Here is a 20,035-nt window from a genome sequence, read left to right on the forward strand (position 1 = left end):
TCAACTTTTACTTTTCAACTATACCATGTACTTTAAATAGAATTGATAAATTAAAAATGTAAATTGGACTATATCTTTTAACAGTTGGTGATTTGTCTATTTTCCACTTTTTATTATGCATCATTTTTATAATAAAGAAGGGATTTTTTTTCATTCCTGTTCTAGTTGATAGCAATTCTTCCATGCTTCTCAAAGCTAATGTAATAAAACTACATAAAATGTTTAAGAAAAGCCCCATTAAAATATACAAAGCATACTAATTCATGAAGTCAAAGTCAAAGCAGAGTGGAAATATGAGCTTTAATAAAACTATGTCTGTTGTAAATAACTATTCAAGCACAGTCATTTTTTTGCAAATTGCATGGGATATAGCTCAGTCTACTTGAAGCAAAGAATCGCTCAGCGGGATAAATGCATCTTAGTCAGAAATAGATTAAAAGATACAGCTGAGCCATCAATAAGAACCAGATAGCGCAGTATTGTTTGCTGTTTGTTTTGAAGATGTAATTGCAGATCCCAGGATTTCAATAAATCTGTGCACATCATGGAAAGAATTGTAGAGAGGAACTGGGGCAATGCGAAGAGCATTTGGTTCTCGCATGTCGCACTGCAAAACAGAAAGGGAACACTTCGTAAATTCAGGTCACTTCATATTTATCTGTCAGAATATATTTTTAAATGTCATCCTTGTCTTCAAGGAAGAATGACTAGACCAACAAGGAGACACATGTAAAAACTTTGGGTCCCCCAAGAAACTATTGTGAGGAGCATTATTGTGAAGAACAGCAAGAAGAATAGTGTGTTACCTAAAAAAGGATGCAAGGCTCAGGATGGGCAAAACTCTAGCAGTGTCATTGAGGGGTTCCCAACCAGCCATGCATCTCCATAATTTACATTAACACCTATAGCAACCCATAGTTGAAGAAGCACACAGGTGACAAAAAAACCACCACAAAACAGAAAAATGCCAGTAGAACAGAGCGTCTTGTAATACAGGTACAATAATGTCGCAGAGCTTGCAGTATTTTTCTTCCCCCCCTTGTGAATCTGAACATTTCTCTGAATAGAATAATCTCTCATATTTGAAGCATATTACTGCATCATGAAGACAAGCCAACAGTGTAAGGCCCCATGCCCTCTTAAAAGCAGCAGTTCCTGGAATTCCCTGGCAGCACCAAAACAGCGGCATATTTAGCCTAGAAGAGTTCCCCTTTGGGGATACAAGTCACCAGCAGACATAAAACTCATATATCATTTATATGGCATTATGCTATCAGCCTCACCTCCCAGCACTTCTAAATCACCAAATGTATAGCCTTAAATTTAGCTTTTATTCTTTTTGAGCAGTGCTCACCAGTAACTGTGCCATTACCTGGCACTGCCGTTCAGTAGCCTCTTTTTCTGAGGGCTAAAACACATCTCTAAGGAAATGGCAGCTTTTTAATACCTCCTCCTCAATGCCTTGCAAAGAGGAAGGGTTGGACCATTTGCAAATCAGGAAAGGGACTGGTAGAGGTTCAGAGCTCCTTGTCATCGTCGGGTTGTAGGTGTGCGAGCTGTGGCGTTGAGGATGGTGAACACCACCGGAGTGCTGCTGACTGCCAGCACCCTGGGGGTCTCGGACCCCCTCTTTGTGGTCTCATGTCTGGACCCACAGCAGGGGACCTGGACAAGCACGCTGAACAGGGGAAGCCTGGGCAGGCAGTACATTGCACTGGACAGCTCTAACATATTTGTGTTTTTCCAGTGATTTGGTTTTTTTCTGTTTTTTCCTGTCTTTCCTGTTCAGACCACCAGCTTCAGATCCATAATGCCTCCCACCATAATGCACCCATAAAGCAGCTCTAACCTCAGTAGTGACTCCTGGGTGCTACTCACAGAACTACTGGAAATGAATTAATAGAGAAAGGACAATAAACAGACTAACAAATAGTTTATAAAATAACTCTACTTATTTGATTATTTGCACAAGTAAAGATTGAAGATGCTACATAAGCAATTTTCATCATTCCCAGTCTTTTTTGGCCCTGTATGAGACTATATTTGAATAAACGAAAAATTATTACTTTGTTATGGTACAGGTTCACAAAACAGTGCATAAGAAGATAAAATTTGATTTACTCACAGCTACTCCTCTCTTCTCCAGCTCTTTAAACACAGATTTGATTGGAAGGGAAAAAGATAGTGTGAGTTGGCAACCTCTTTCCTCAATCTGAGATGGTGTGATTATTTTTACAAAGGGCTTCTCTGGATTTGTTTTATCCTCATTATAGTAATGTTTTATCAGGTATTCCAAGTAACCGGTGAGTAGAATGGATTTCCTTCTCAATGCCTTCATTGTAGTTTGACCAAAAACCTGTAATGATTTCAAATCATTAGGATGATAATGCGTTACTATAGAAAATAAAAAGGAAGTAAAAAAGACTAAATGGGTAGCAGATTTCTCTGTATATTATCACGGAAATCAAGTGGTAATATCAGATAGACATTATACATAAACATGGCAGGATTAGGCTTTTGAAAACACAGGATAATGTTATTACTTTAGATAATGAAAGACATTTCTGTCTACTGTTAAAAGTTTTACACACATCCATATCTGCATAAATGAACTAGCACACAAAAACAGTTTTCTAAGAGAGCGTTCATTTGCATCTCTGAAGAGGACCCATAAATTCTGTATACATACAACAGGGCTGCATGAAACTCAAAAATCATATACAAGTTTTCCTTTGTATGTACCTCAAAATCCAAGGATCGAGACTGAAACATCCTGACTGATTTACAAATTCTTGTCTTTGAAAGCACAAAATTTATACTAACATATTGACTTTACTGCTTTAAGTGCTGTACAGTCTCTGTAAGTGTCTGCTAGCCCGCATGAAGAAAAAATACTCATGTGATTCTGGTTTAATAGATCTATGCTCTTACACAGCTACAGGGACTGGTGAGCTGCAGAAACTCAAAACATCCTGAGATGTGCAAAAGCAATTGCTTAAAAATGGCAGTGCTACTTCGCCACACAGACAAGAACAATGTGGCAGAAGAGTTTGGGAGCAGGAGAAGGCAAGACAGCTTCTGCTTGTGTTCTGGAAAGGCTCAGTTACAGGGAATAATGGAAAATATGACCCAGGAAACAATTTACCTCTGCCTTCCTCAAACCCTTCCTTTTCTTCTCATGCAAGCAGGTAAAAATGATAAAATATAGACATGCAAGTACCCAATAGTCACTTCTGATCACATTCTGGCACATCAATGCAATATCACTGCTCATGGGCAATTATACCTTCACTGACTGCAGGCTGCAAAAAAAGAGGCAAGCGGAGGTCCCATATGAAAATCTATGATCTTCACGTTCAAGAAAACACTGCTCCGCACTGAAGGAGTAACACTTTTAAGATTACTTATATCATAACCTGGAAGACTGTATAAAGAGGTAACAGAAATCCTACTCAAAACACAACAAAGTCTGGTTTCCAGTAGCACCTGGAAACCACTCTTTTGTAGAATATCCCAAGTATTACTCCATGATGCTGTCATCACAACCACTAGACGCTGCACAAAGCCGAAAGCCCCTACGTGTGTTTTCTGTGAAACAAAATATGGCCGCTGTAAGACAGACTTTGCATGGAGACAGTGCAGTCACAGAACTGAATGTGACAGGGACCAGAGCTGTCAGCAGTCAGTACTTGCACAGGTCAGCAAAAATCTAGAGGTGCTTCCCTCACCATACAGACAGACAAAGAGTACATAGGACTATTCAGCTCATTACTGGAGGTAAAATGGAGACCTGCCTCCTATTCCTCTGGGCTTTGCAGCAGTATGAGGGATGGATCTCCTTAGGCTGCATGCAAAAATCTGTTTGCTCAGGCTTTGTGCAAGGAATATTTGGCCTCCTGAGTGACATTTTTCGAAAAAGATCTTTTAAATGTGGCTGTAGAGCGCTCCCCTTTTTTCCATAAAAGGGAGCAGCCACTGCCATAACAGTCACTTTAAGCATTATTGAGGAATAACATCCATTAACACTTGCAGTTTTCATTGTTTCCATTGGAAACACTGCCTTCTGCTTAATGTGTCCCAGTGAAGGTGGCATGCAATTTCACTAGCCATCTCTTGCCAGACATGAAAACTATTTTGTTTCCCACTGTATTAGAGCAATTAGCACTGGGAAATCCTGGCTGTGCCAAAAGGTAATGCAGGCACGGAAAGGGGAGGCGATGGAAACTGCTCAGCCCTCATTGTTTGAGGCTCCCTGCAGTGGGCTAAATGACATCAACCCACACAAACTGGAGCACTGACAATCTGGGTCATAGCAGAATAGCTTTCAGCTTATCTCGAAGGTCACATAAAGTTTAAAAAAATATATTGGATGTTTAAGGACTAACAAAATAAATTGTCAGGCAGAACAAGAAGCATTGCTGTGCCCTTTGCAGTCCTTCAGCGTTGCAAGTAAGCTGGAGAGCGCACAACTGGCAATTTTCTGACTTCATTTGCTTGAGATACTGTTTTTTCAGTAAATAAAGAAGAGGGACATACGGCGTATGGACGTTGCCCTTTGTTCCAGCATCAGCTTTGCCGTTACACTAGCGTTAATGGAATGCTAGCAGAAATAAATTTCTCCCATTTTTGCTGGTGGCAAAACCTGGCTAACCAAGGCTGGCTTGAAAAACAGCTTAGGAAAAATTTTAATATAGTACCACATAGTAGGGAAATCTACATAAAACACAACTTCTCTTCTCTGAACACTTTGAAAAACATCCCTTTCAGCCACAAAGACCCACAGAGTCCTGCATTTCAGAGGTGAACAATCCATAAGAGAAATGCTGCTACATCTCAATATGAAACGCAACACGATACAAGGTGTTTGGAGAACAGCTGCATGCCTTCAGACGGGGCTGAATTGTGCTTTCCAAGGTGGACCAGAGGCTTTCAGCACATGGGTCGCACCTTCCTAGAAAGGAAGGGATTAGGTCTGTACAGCAGGACTGGCCTTTCCACAGCTCAGCGATTTGGACCAAGATAGGTCAGAGATGGGCCCTGCTCCTTTGGCCACCAGAACACTACTGAAGAGATGAAAGGAAAAAACAGTTTGGAGCTATCCTACACTCATCAATTCCCCTTTTACGAAGCGTTCACAGACAGCTTCTGTCTTTTCTGTTTGTTATCAAAGAGACTACAGCAGATGAGAGGTTCCCTGAGCCACTGGTTCAGCTTAGGCTCCAGGACACCCAGTGGCCACATCCATTTTCTTTCATAAAGGAGCTAAGTCTGCTTTGCTCAGGGAAATATATGTAGAAGCAACTTGGGATGCAACTTTCCAGAGTTAACGCAATTCCTTCATAGGAAGATCTCAAACAGCATCCTTCACGAGTTGCACTGAGGCAAGCTCTGAATATCTCCATGGGAAAAGCTGCTGTTTGTACTGAGCCCTGAAAAGCCGGGACAAGCACAGTGCTAGCAGCCAGGCTTGGATGTACAAACCTCATGTATACTGGGTCCAACAGCAAAGTTTGTGAGAACAGTGAAGGGATGAGTATATTTATTAGACGCCTGGGTTTCTCAGAGTTGTGGGGTTATTTTTTTTTTGTTTTCATTCCCTCCCCTCCCCCTTCGCTTCTTAACTATTCTGCACTTTTTTAAGGGAGACAGCAATAATACATGTAACATTCATTTAACATTTTAATACTCTTAAATTCAGGCTCAAAGTAAACCAGTCACTTACCTCTAAACTAGCTTGCAGAGAACAGACCAGTAAAATTGGAGGATTTGATAACCGAAATCCATTAATTCCTTCACTTAGTTGTAATTCTGGAAAATGAATAACTTATGTTAGTGGTTTTGTTTGCTTCCTTTTAATGGATTGGACCTTATCTTGAAGTCCATCCTCACACAATAAAATATTTCACTAAAGTGGCCTGTAGGAATCGGTCATTAAAAGGAAATAGCAATCTATTCACAGCTAATACTCTTAACTTTGAGAGAAGCCCAATTTTATCCAGCAGAAGACCTCATTAGCAGCTTCACGGGAACTAGAGAACTGCAATTAATTTGTTTAAATGGTGTGTGTTAAAACAACATTTACACTTGAATCTCTTTTAACACTGGCACAAACCAGAGAAATTCCAAGTCAACAGAGGCACGCTCATGAGAAGCTGCGGTGCACGAGCAGGGAATCATGTTCCTTAAATTTATTAAAATGACGAGACACATGGGAGACTGCGTATGCAGCTAAGTGTAGCTTCAGGCCACATAGAGAAGTTGTATAGACTTTAGGCTGTGAAATTTCACAAAATCTATTTAATAAATCTATAAAGCCTCGCTGTAAGTTCTGTGTCACCGTTTATATTTTATGCTCCAGCACCAGAACTGGATGCTGCGGAGGAAATGCTTTTCATGCACAGCAGACTGGCTAATTTTATAATGATCATTGCCCAACTTCTCCCCTATAAACCGCCTATAGAAACGAATAAAGGATTTTCTTCTTCTAACAGAATTTCAAGGTAATTTGTGTCTCCTGCTGGCTTTCCATAATGCCACTCTCTTACATTTGGTCAGAAAACAAAGAGCAGACTGAAGCTATTAAGAGAGGTGTTCTCCAGCCAAAGTCACATCAATAGGCACTGCCACAGAAAATTAAAAATATATTAAAACCAAAACAACCAATCAAACCAAAAAGCTCCTTTCTCCTTCTCATCCCCAGGGTATTCTGTCTGACATATTTTAAAATGGAGCTGAACAGTCTAACTGTCAGATTTGTAAAGGAGTCCTCATTTCATATTGGGGCAATACATACTTATCTGCTTCAAAGCAGATTTGGTTTTGTCTTATAACTCATCTTTTGCTAGTGCAAGGAATTCAGAGATGCTGAAACATTAGTGGTACTTCGTGACTTATGTCAGGTTGCCTTACCTTTATTTATATAATTTCTCATTAATTCTAGTGGAACTAATCCTAAAAAAAAATATTACCCAAGTGAATGATAGCAGATCCTCGCTCCTCAGAGACTTATGAGTTTAATTCACTGAGATACTTTGAAAGTTTCATCCGTATTCTAGATTTGCATTTTGAAGGTATTTTAGCAAAATGTCTAGAAGCAGACAGTCAGACCCATATGCCCAGAGACCAAATTTATTCCCACATTTGTTTTGTTAACTCTATTGCATTAAATATTTGGGATGAGTTTTGCTTAATAACTTTAACATGAGTGAAGAAATGCAAAGTTCTTTCCCTTCTATTTAGACTACTATAAAAGTGACACTGGTTATATATAAATACATCAAATAAGGTAAAATTGAAAGTGCAAAAGTACATACTGTTTTCCATGAGGAATCGTGTTTTGAAGTCATGACCCCACCAGCCAATTAGCCTAAAATTTTGTAAAGAATGCAAATTAATATCAATCTTGGTATAATATCTTTTAATTTAGATTTCAGAGTTAAGAAATACATAAGATTAAGAAATATATGCACTTCTATTAATACATTGTATTTCTAACAATGACATAAAAATGCAATTAATTCTATAAATAGCTAGCACTAAAAACTTAATTTTACTATTTGGGAATTTCTTTTTAACTACTAGTGGTAAAATGTACCACATCTTTCAATTAACTATTGATTTCTAACAATATCCATTTTCTCTGAATTCATTTCACAAAACAAAAAATAGAACAGAAATATTTCCACTGTTTTTTTTCCAAGGCATTAAATTCAAACCCTCCCCCTTAGTTTAATGAATATTGAAAGCTAAAAGGTGTTATAAAATCTGACTTTTTTTCACCAAGAAAATAGTGATGGACAGCAGACAGACAATAGGACCTCAGAATATGGATTGTGTGGGCATTGTCTCTTCCCTACTGCGAGACAGCAGTGTGAATTCTGAGTAAACTTTTATTCTCCTGAACTTATTCCTCAAAAGCTTTCCTTGAAGTAAAAAACAAACGAGTTTAATGGAAAAATAATTTTTTTAAGATCATCTCTGGAAAAAAAAAAATTAAAGATAATTTATTTCAAAAATCATTTATCCAAGCTTGTACATCACGATGACACTACATTAACAACTCATATTTTCTGAAAAATATGCTCAAGGAGATAGCAATAAACAATTTTCCAAAGCAGCTGGATGCACTGGATCACATAGAGCCCAAGGCGCTGCGGATAAAGTCAATATTGTAAAATCAAGGACTCTCTCTCCACCTCCTTTGGGTTCTCTAATTATTAACTCAGTACATGATAATGTTGGTGACTAATAATGTCAGTGCTACTTGAAATTTCCCATGTATCAATGCTATTAACCACAGTCTCCAGGACACCATTTCTTCCAAGGCTTCACTCAGTTTTCTCTATGCCAGTTAGCAGAGTTGTTAGGAGTGAAGCCTGGCAACTGTTCAAAATTTGTAATAATAAAAAAAAAAATAATCTATAAGTAAACCTCATGGTAGATCAGCCTTCCTGGAGGTAGACAAGGAAAAGGAAAGTCATTGCCCCTCTCTAAAGCAGGAGCACTTCTTTGCAGTATGCTTAAAAGAGCTTAGCTCTACAGAATTTAAACCACGTTTGAGTTAAAAACTTGTTATATGAATACCGCATAGTGTAAAATAAAGTACTTCATATTTCTGTATAACAACATAGGTTTTATGTTTACTTCTATGAAAGGCTCTGAGCTGCATCCAAACATAGTGTATACAAAAAAAGCGTACTTTTTTCTTTATTGCTGCGTGATGTTTTTATTATTCTAAGACCCATGAAAATCAATAGTGCAATATACATTCATTTCAAATGAGATATTACATTGCCAAAATGAGTATACACCAAATAAAGTATAATGCATCTTCTGCCCAAGTGACTCAGTTACTGATGCTTTGAATCATAAAAGATATTCCAGCTATTTAATATGAACTGTATAATATATATAAAACATTTTACTATAAACCCTGAATGTTGTATGTTACTACAACATGATACTAATGTCAATGGCACACACATTCCATTAATTCCAAAAGTTTTAAACAGAAAAAAATCCATGGGAAGTATGACATTTGGACTATTACTCTATAGCAAGAAGAATACAATGCTATGTTCTATTTAGACCACATCCTAAAGTCAAAGACATAATAAACATCAACCAGAATATTACCCAGATAGAGCCTGATGAAAAGCACTCTGGTTGCATTTTGAATACTCAAAACTTACTAACTCTGAGGCTGGCTTAAAACCAGCCCTCTGCTGCAGCACCACATTTGCAACTTGGAAACTGAAATTTCAGAACTTTTCCAAAGTGACAGAATGAAGGATTTTTTTAAAGACAGTTTTAGCTGTCTTGCCCTTTCCTACCATAACATTGACAATTTGCTTTTTTCTTTTTTCTTTTTTTTTTTCTTTTTGGCTGTTCTAGAACTTCAGAGGTGTCACTACAGGATGTGCACTTTGAGGCAGCTCTGGTCCTACACTCTCATTGATCTAATGGTCCATATGGATGTCACATTATTTGACATTTAAGTTGACAGGCTTCAAAGTGTGGAAATTAACAAAATCTTTTCAAATTAGCAATTTGCTGTTTACAATTTTCTGTGAAAATTTTGAAATGAAGTTGCCACTGCTATGCCAAATTTCAACCTGTTATGATGGGAAATAACTAAGGTGTTAAACCCCAAACATAAGGCTTTATAAATGCTCGCTAAAAATAATAGGCAATAAAACTGCACATTAAGATACTGCAGTAAAATTTCTTATTAAAGTTATGTTACTCTGCATGCAAAATGAGTATTTTGAAATGCAGTCACCATTTTGACTATCCCTGCTTCAAGAACAAAGGCACCAAGATCTAAATTGATTTTGAATTCCAAACCATAATCTTTACAAAATCCATAACGTTGAAGGCTCTGAAAAGTCTGATATGATATGCTTGTGTTTAAAAATCCCTTAAACTTGTTAGTAACAGGACTCTAGAGTTACATCCTTTTCATTGCAGATAAAACCTGTTTTGTGGAGTGTGTTAAAAATCAGTGTCTGGGGAGAAAAGGATCTAATTTTGCAAATGTTCCACTATAAATCTTCGAGAATAACGTTTTACTGGTCACTGCCCTTGACATGTCAGTGTATCCCAGTATATAAATGTTATCCCAGTGCTGGCCAGCTTTGTGGTGTGTGCCCCGACGGCATCCTGCTGACAGGCCCAGGTAGCCTCAGCCTCCCAGGGCTGCTCAGCAGCGGTGCTCCTGCAGCTAACATCTCTCCATCCAGCAGCAAAAACATACATGAAACCCATTGCAATCATGCCAAAAAGGAGAGTAGATTAATGCAGAATCAGCTGTGGGACATTTTGCTAGGTGTGCATGTTTTTACAAACCCACTTCTATAATAAAATAACTTTTAAAATAGATAACGCACTGTTTTATTTCATGCCTCAGATAAAACCCATGTCTTCATGGTTTGATAACACTGAAATAGGGAATTCTGCAGCTTTCCAGTCTATACACAGAACTAGTTTTTAAATCATAGAATGGTTTGGGTTGGGAGGGACCTTAAAGATCATCCAATTCCAACCCCTCTGCCATGGGCAGGGACACCTTCCACTAGAAGTGCCATATTAAATTTAAAGCAATCTGTTACTAGCTCAATTCCATAAAACAAGTGAGCATATAATGAAATATTGCCAAAAGGTTTTCAAATTCCTTATTTTTACCCAAAAATGTTCTCGTATTTCATGAATCAATGAACAAAAATTTGCTGGGTTGGAAAATGACTCCAGAAGGGAACAGTATCCTCTCATTTAGTCATGCTCTCTTTAAGTGCATTTACACCAGGGAACAATCCCCTCAATAAGTAGTTTTATTTAGTTCATTTTCCTTCTTCGTATCTGTCTGCTTTAGACTGAAATGCTGGTTGTTCATAATTTGAGTCATCTCGTTTGTAGTTGCATTAATGATGCAAGAGTGGGGGATATAATGATCATGATATATGTGCAGTGTAAACATCAAAGAAGATCCAGTTAAAGAACACAGAAGAAAATACAAAAAAAAATTCCTTTGACCTTTGCTTCGAAGTTACAGATGATCATGCTACTCATTTATAATTTACAGCCTGAAGCAACATGGGCCTCATTTCCCTTCTTGGCATGAAAAAAAAAAAAAGAAAGGAGTGATACAGAAAACAGGGAAATACCATTAATGTGGCCCAACTTTCACAATCCAGGGCAATGCACTGGAAGCATACTGTCATTATATTGTGTGAGAAATATTCTCATGTCCATGAGAAAGCACATTGAAAAGCTACAACAGGAATGCAGTGTGAAATCAGTAATACTTTATATTACACTTGCCAGCTTCACTGGGCATGGAACAGTTTGTCTTCTCTCCGTTATCAGGTCACAACTCTATCTAGAAATTTCATATTAATTACTTAGATTATATCTATATTAGGAGCATATACCAACAAAGCATGCTCTGTTTATGAAACCATGGACTAAGCTAAATCATAAACAGGCAGTTTTGGGGTGGACTGTGTCCACAAAGCAGCTGATATATCTACCGGGTGGCAGCCAAGCTCTTCATTCACCCATTGTTTTATTTTTGCAAAAACTTCCAGGTGTTGGCAAAGATTTGTTTGAGTTTTCATGCTGCTGTTCTAGCTATGAGTAAGAATCAGCTTTGAGGAGTTAATGAGACATCTCCCTGCTCCCAAAGTTTATTACACAGAACTGAGGCAGATATTATACTACATCTGCAAAGGCAGCCTCGTGCAGGAAAACAAAAGAAAGGGCCAACGATACTCATTGAGTTTCTTGCAGTCCTCTACGTCCATGACACAACTGGCTGGTTGAAGAGCACATCCATGCCGTGTGCTTATGTCTCATGACACCCTTAACACCTATAACAGACAACTAAGAGCCACAACATGGTGTGACACAAGTTTAGAGAATGAAGGTTAACTGTGTCTCCAATATCACACTATCAGCAGGAAACATGTTAAATAAACAACCCAGGAGGTTTTAGGGATTAGACTACAAAAGAATACAGAAAGCCTGGAGGCTGAAGCCAGCCTGAAGCTAGGAACAAACTACATCTGACCTCAGTCATGGCGATTTGGCCATGCTTGATCATCATCCTGCTGCCTAGGAGAACATGGTGGTACCACATCCAAAGTCCAGTTCTGCACAGCTTTCATGTTTCAAAATGCAGGTTAAAAAAAAAAAAAAAAAAAACCAAGTTACAGTCAGCTCCCAAAGACTAAAAATATCCCTTATCATGTCTTACATCCGTATATAAATCTCCAGTTCAACTGAAAGTTTAATTCCATATCTTGAGGTGTATTCATCCAGTGTCCTGGGCTCCACATAGCACAATATAGATAGAAAAAGTAGCCAGGACTCAGGTCCTGAGCAGGAACATCTCTTAATGTTTCTGCACTCAGACAAAAGTCAATCCCAGATGACAAGCTTATATAAACAGTTGTATCATCCCCTCAAAGCCACCTTACTCTCACCCAGATTTGCAAACAGCTCTTCACAAACTCTGAGCACAGACCTGAGGCCTAACAGCTGGGGCACAGTCTTTACATTCTACTCTGCATTAATTTTATTGCAGTTTTCTAACTGCAATTTTTTGATATATTTTAATTTCATTTTTATTGCAAGAACATGAGCATGATTGTGCTTCTTCATATTCAATGCCAAAATTCAGGATGACTGCCTCCTCTGCCCCCCCACCCAGGAAAACAGAAGAAAACTCTCATTGCTTTACATAGTATATTTCTGGCTCACTGACTAGAGTTTGAGAAGGAGTTTCAATTTTCTTTGCTATCACAGACTTGTCTGATCATGGATGAGTCATTTAGTCATTCCATGCCTCAAGCCCTCATCTGTAGAAATGCTGCTCAGTACTGCCCTAACTCTCTGGAGAGTGGTGAGAATAAATTTGTTAAAATATTTTCACATACTTAGCAATGAGGACCATGTAAGAATGGGGAAAAAAAAGATTTCCTTGCAGTATCTTACACTGGATTTCTTGAAATACAGATAGGGAAAGGGGATTTGGAGGTAATGGCTGATGCTAGTAGGTTTCTTCCCTCTTCTCAACCTTTCCCCAAATTGTCCTCTCAGGCTCAAAAGATGTTTCTAGTGTTAGGTTTCTCCTGATTTCAGACCTTAATATTTTTCTTGATCCACATCACCTATCTGGCTCTTAAGTCAAGGAAAATAAAATAAAAATCAATATTTATATTGCTTAATTCCACCTGGTGTTTTACAGCTCTGCTGAAACACAACTGAAGCCAAGTGGATGGACAACGTTGTTTCACTGCAACTCCATCCTGTCCGTACTGGGCCCCACAAGAAGGCCCTGCTCTGACCCAGGCTCCCCTGCTGACAGCTCGCTGGAAGGGAGAAAATTATTTCAAACCATATTTGCTGTGGTGATGAGCATTCTGTTTAATCAAAACAAAGAATAATTGAAAAGCAACTCCCAGTCTCATCACTGAAATGCAGAATTCAAATATTTTAACCCTCCTGTGCAGGTGAAATTCTTCATACACTGTGAAGTTATTAGTTATGGCGTGTACTTCATAGTGTGTGCATGTATATATATATATATGGGCCACAATTTGCATGGGAGTTTAAGGGAGTTAACAACTAGCCCCTGTTAGACTCTAGCAATATTTGGAAACCTAACTCTCACTGTCTCCTTCAGAAAGCCTTGCCAAGATTTCCAGAAGCTATATTTAAAGGCTTCTTTTTTTTTTTTTTTTCTCCTTCATATCTATTTAGATATCCTTCATCCCAAACGGTACAATTGGACTTCTTTCATTACTCTCTTCTGTGCAATGTCTGTTGTTAATTTTAAGTAGGATCTGCTGTTAGAATCTGAAAAGCTTTTGAAGCCCAGGTAATTATTAGCCTCAGACTTCTGCAGTTTTGGACTTGCACATACTCTGATGCTTTCCTTACCCTTTTCAACTCATTACAAATGTTTCCTAATTATTAAGCATATGTGACTTGTGAGCAATGCCATACATTATTAATGGACCAGCCTCTTAGAACTCGGTGGCAAAAATCAAAACTCCTCATGAAAAGTTGCTACTGTGAAAGTAGTAACTTTTCATATTTAATATGAATGAGGCTTTACTTTGTCAAAAGACCAAAGTAATACGATTGTATTAGAGGCTAATAGCATGACATTCCTCTTCTGTTAAATAGCTTGCATTTTCAGCACCATCTAAAGGGAGACAATTTTTCTCTTCTATTTTGAGGTTTGTCTTTGTTAAAAAATAGCTAAATTCATTTTCTGCCTAGCAGCAAGTTTTAACAGCAAAGACCAAAATCCTGAAAAACTGTTTCATAATCTAAACAATGACACTTACTTCACTATGCAACTGTGATGGGTGAAATTAAGAAATCTCTAGATTTGAGTAATCATCCTTTTTCTAAAAGTAGCTGCGCAGTTCTCTGCTTCTCCGAGGTGGGAAATTTGATGCAACTGTTGCCACAATTAGAGAGACTCTTGGGTGAAAAACCTAGGCTGTTTGGTCAACCAAGTGCAAGGTGATTTACAGCTGATAGGTATTTGAAGATAGAGGGCACACACACTCTTCTTGAATTGATTTTTTTCCTTGTTAGTCTTTTAGACTCAACACAAGTGGGAATACACCAATTTCAACATGTCCCTCCATGTTACCCCTCCAGGTCAAAACAAAAGGAGATTGAGTTCACTTCTGTAGCAGGAAACAAGTTGCTGTGATCAGGGCATGAGAAAGAGAAATGGCTGCAATGCTGCGAATCCAATCAGGGCCCCTTGGCATCGCACAGAGCTCTCCGCCAAACCTTGAAGGCGCTTGCAATGAGGGATGATAATTTCATTCGCCATGATCAGGCAAAAGAAAGGTATGATCAAGCAGCAGACAAAATTGGAACCTAAATTAAATCCCAGGAAAAGATCTCACAAAAACAACCCCTCTAAGGCTAATGAAGTTGAATTAAAAACTGTTAAATCAGCTTACAAACAACTATTATCACAAAGTGCTCATATATCACTTCCACTAGCCAAATATCAGATATATGAAAAGGGGAATACAGCCAACAGTGTGTTAGCACATTTAGTAAGGGGAAATCGAATATTCTGCCTAACACCAGAAATTAAAAATCAAGCAGGGAGCCAATTTACTCACAGAGGTATTAATAAAGTTCTCAGTGATTTTTATAAAGTATTGAACAGTTCCCAATTATATTATGGTTATAAAAAAGCATATTACATTCTTTAAAAATTCAGTAATTTTTTTTAGACTGTTTCAAATAGATTAAATTAAACTAGAATTGAAAGCAACAGTCCCTCCTAGAGCTACTTCTAAATGTGAATTCTGACTTAAAGGAGACTTGGATAGTTTTGATTACTATGATGCATTTACTGAACTATAGAGTCTCCTCAATCCCTTGGATGAATCTTTGAGAAGATGATATCTAGATAGATCTCTAAATAATACATGTATCTGACTGAACTATAATATAAAAATTTTAAGATCTGGGAAGCTGCACTTCCTCAGGTCTTTTTTGTTTTTGAATACAGCAATCACAATATTAATGCAAGACCTTTATCATACTAGAATCCTTATTAGCTAAAATGTAAGGGCTATCACCTCTGCTCTTTGCCTGAAACAAGAAGCAATCCACGTTAGATGAGATTTTTATTTATTTTTTTTTAATGTCAGTGGCTGGAACTAATTGAATTCAAAGTTTTAAGTGCCAGCAGAGTTGCTACAGAATCCAGTAGTTGTGTTACAAAGCATCTACTAACTCAAGGAGAAAAGAAGTCAAATGGAGTCTATTGAGTTGAAGTCTAAGACATGAAATCATTAAGGGAGAACAGAAATGGGTAATTTCCACAAGTTATTTTAAAGAGCCTCTGCTCAAAAAGTTGAAATTTCATCCATCACTAGAGAACGTGAGAGAAATGTGACTTAAGGACATTTCTTTACAGGGCTGTAGTTGTCCTAATTTTCAGTAGCACATAAACTACCAGTATTTTGGGCCCTAAAATAAGTTTGACACAAGGTCAAATGTTGACATGAGATCCAAAACCAGTTTCAGGAGCCCCCAGGCTCTTCTTACAGCGGGAGCAGGTGAGAAGCCATCAGATAAGGATGCTCTATGGGCTTATTCTCCTGTCACATACTAACTGTATCTGCAACACTGACCAAATCTCTCTACACTTGCTTACAATGGGTTGCTAGAAAGTCAAGTCAGAATATTGTCATGAAAACAGAGGAATACTGAAAAACTAGATTAAGTTATGAAATTGTTAGACTTTTGCTCAATTAACCATACACAGCTGAAGAAATTAATAACTAATTATTCACTTCAAGGAGCTGTTTTTCATGCCATGGGACAGAAAGAACCTAAAAGTTTCCCAAAATTGTTGCACTGATGCGATTAGGTCCCAAATTTGATGCCATGCTGACTGAGAAACTTGGAAAAGGAAGAGAAAGAGAGAAGGATACAGTGCCCCTCCCAGTATCTCACTGGAAACTGCTCTTCAGACACTTGAGTGAGCATTATATTGCTGTAGCTGCCTTATTGTTTCCACAGTAGAAGGCAACAAGAGGCAACTGCCAGCACACACTGCCAACAACTTCAATGATAAATGAGGAGTAGTGACTGTGATAGTAAGAATTTACCATCAGCAGCAAACAGCAGTGAAAATAAATATTTCACAAACAGAAAGTGAGAGGAAGGATGGCTTAAAGCAAGTGGGCAAGAAGAAACAATATATGTCATAAAGATTTCTCAGAAGCTCCTGTCTCTAGGATGAGTGGAGATGAACAAGAAGTAAAGGACAGCAGGCTGTGGACTTGCCTTGCTGGACTTTCCAAAAAAGCAGCTGATGTGGGGACAGACAAAATGGTCTAGCTTGCCCACAGCAATGATGAAGATAAAATAGATTTGACTAAAGGAGCCCAAAGGAAAAGAAAAATATGAATATGTATGCCCTGGTGAGACCATATTCTCCTGGCTGAGCACTGGAGAGATGAAGGTTCAGCTGGGAGAAAGAAGGGGTATGAGGACCAGAAATGCCATGAACAAGTGGAAACAAAAAGTCACAAGTGGTAAACCAAGCAAAATAGAAAACTCACACACAATCCCTCCAGTGCACACACACCAACTTTGCAAGAAATAAAGAGGCTGAATTATTTCCGTAACCTGGGGAATGACCTTCCAATTACCTTTAAAAATGCTTATGGTTTGAATCAGGTGCTGGCTGTGATATGAATCACAGTATGAGCTGTATGTGTGATCCCAAAGCTGCGGATGAAGCCAGAGAGGTATTCAACCAGGACAGGGACACAAATATCTCTGGGAGACATACAGTGCAGGAAACCCCATCTGAACCAGCAACTGACAGTTACAGGAATACACTTCAGGGGACATAAATGGCGGGGGGGGGGGGAACCAACCGACCAACCAACCAACAAAAATGGCAACTGTATTAATGGTACAAAAGCATAATGGCTATTGCTGGTACTTTCAGCTTAGAGCAATTTCAAGGCATACCATGATCTCGAAGCACATTCAGTAAGGAAAAATTAGAAACAATTCCCCACTGTGGGGTAATGAACTAATACAAAAGCATGAGCAAATCTCATTTTTAAAGGATGCGTAGACTACAGCTTTAATTGAGAATCTTAGGAGGAAATCTTCATTGAAAGTACCAAAAGTAGGAATCTGAAGTAGAAAAAGTGAAAAATGATCTAATACCGAAAGTGAGTCAACATCTAGTAAGAAATCCCAAATGCAAAATTGCATTAGTTCCAGCACATTTCTGCACAGAGGTAAGTGAGCTCCTAGTGGAAACAGCAGAAGATTTACTTGACATTTCTTGTTGAAAATAAACTTTTTCCTCCCTAAGAGAGAAAGGTTCTGTGAGGCGGATACAGAAACATACAGATTAAGAGATAAGCATAAGAAGGGAGATAATGTCTCTCTTTGTGACTTATTAAAAAGGCAGGCAAAGAATGTTTTCTCTCCATTTTGCTAGAGGTCGAATGTTGTATCTCTGGAAGTTCATTCAGCAGGAGGGAAACTAACTTACTGCCTTCCATTATTGAGAAAAGTCGAGACACAACAAAGTGCTTTCAAAAATACCTGTCTCAGACTGGAGAACTGAGGCACAAAGAGCAGGCAGCGAATAACACACTTCCTTTGAAGTGGGGAGAAAATATCACAGCAACCATACAGACTCCAAGGAGAGCCCCAGGATCTCTTCCTTGCTAGTTAACAGGGATGCAAGAGTTGCCCCCAGGCTACATTCACCTTTCCATCAGGCTAAGCCTGTTGGGTTCCTTTCATGTGTTCAAGAGGTTGTGTCTTACACCATCTGATAAGAAAAGCAAGAGTCGGCAGATGGGAAGCTGCATCCACAAGGAACTGAGCCACCCCCCTCTCGTTTCCAAGTCTGGGAGTGGGAAAGGGCCGTGGCAGAGCAGACTAAGTGGTGTATGTCCCATCACAGTGGTCCAAAAGGAGAGATGCATGAGAAATTTTAATCTGCTCAGGTCTAACATGTAAACTCACTAGTTTAGTGAGTGATTACTGGAGAATGAATACCATCAAAGACTTATTGCAAGAATTTGACTAGCCTCAGTCTTAAAATAAAAGTGATTTTTAAAAAGGGCTGTGACAAATATCATGCTTTGAATGACATTTCTTCATACTGTTGGTGGAGTTTTGGACAAAAGAAAGCTCAAGTTGTCAGGCAAAGATTTAAATATACATAAAGTCCTCAAATCTGTCCCCAGGATATCTGCAGCCAAACACACTTATGCTATAAGCACTATTTTGGAGAAGATGACTCATGAAAGCTAAGTTCTTTTGTTTACTTGTTTATCTCCACTTATTCCAGCACTTTGATGCCTTGATAACAGGCATGAAAAGCAGGAATCAGTCCAGCACCAAGCTTTTTAAAAACACTACTTATATATATTTAACAAATTTTACAGGAACCAAGTCTCTGTTTTTCTACATGCTCCATTTTAAGGCTTGAGTTTTCAAAATGAAGAGTGTCTAGGTAGCATGGGCGTACATACAGGGAATGAAAACAGCACATTACTTTCACACTCACTCCAACTATCCTATAGGTGACGCAGACTTGATATACAGCACATTTACTTATACATAGACCCATGAGTTTACAAGGAGGAATACAGCTCCTCTTTCAAACACCTTAAAACCTAACCAGGGCAAAGATGACAAAATATAAGGGAAGACCTTCAGGGAAGAAAGAGAAGATTATTTATAATGAGAAAAGCAGCAAGATTGCTTGAAGATACAGCTTAATTACAGGGGAGGATTTGAAGGAAGACAGAGAGAAAATGCTTGACAGAGAACAAGGAGACAATCATGGGAGTCACACAAAAGGATGTGCAGAGCTGAAGAAATGAGAATGGGAATAGATTACGTGAGTGCACATTAACCTCTCTCTTTTTTTTTTCCCTGAGACTCACTCTAAAGTTAAAAAATGCTCTTGGATATTTGCCATTCAGTCGGTGAATCCGAGAACACACCCCTGCAGGCCCATCATGGGTCTAGATTGGCCTAATAAATCACTTGTCCCAAGACAATGCAATTAAGCCTAATTAGCCGATGCCTTTATTCCTAAACAGTCTCTTCCCAAGAGAGGTTTTAACTTTTGGTTTCTAAATTAGCTCAAGGAGCTAAATTGCTCTCATCTCCTTGGCAAAGAAACAGTTCATTTCTACCTTAGTACAGGATACTTTATGCACTCGGGGGACACGTGTTGCACTCCACGAGTAGTTTATCCATACATAATCCTTTTAATCATAGTCCACAATTTGAGTCCACCAGGACCAGGGACAAACCGTTCTGGAAACAGCAGTGTGTGCACTTCCATCTGTGACCACTGAATTTCCACCTTGTTGCATTCAGCGCAGCTCCCTGGAAGTCTCTACACTGCTTCCCCAGATCCTTTCCTTGGCCAAGCCAGGGTGCTCCAGTCTGCTAAAACTACCTTCAGTAATGCTGAGATAGTCAGAGC

At 38.6% G+C, this 20,035-nt stretch overlaps 1 protein-coding gene across 3 annotated transcripts in view; it reads right to left on the reverse strand.

Annotated features, from left to right (window-relative positions):
- Window positions 1-281: 281 nt before the first annotated feature.
- Window positions 282-20,035, reverse strand: part of KYNU (kynureninase) — a 62,532-nt gene continuing 42,778 nt past the window's right edge. For all 3 annotated transcript variants that reach the window (XM_074828224.1, XM_074828223.1, XM_074828225.1), the window contains exons 11-14: window positions 7,314-7,366; window positions 5,723-5,808; window positions 2,126-2,356; window positions 282-607 (exon numbers count right to left, since the gene is read on the reverse strand). In XM_074828224.1, coding sequence (XP_074684325.1) covers window positions 455-607; window positions 2,126-2,356; window positions 5,723-5,808; window positions 7,314-7,366 — 523 coding nt within the window. In that variant the 3' untranslated portion in view covers window positions 282-454. The remainder of the gene's footprint in view (window positions 608-2,125; window positions 2,357-5,722; window positions 5,809-7,313; window positions 7,367-20,035) is intronic.

This window comes from Strix aluco, chromosome 6 (genome assembly GCF_031877795.1).
Source record: "Strix aluco isolate bStrAlu1 chromosome 6, bStrAlu1.hap1, whole genome shotgun sequence".
NCBI classification, from domain to species: Eukaryota; Metazoa; Chordata; class Aves; order Strigiformes; family Strigidae; genus Strix; species Strix aluco.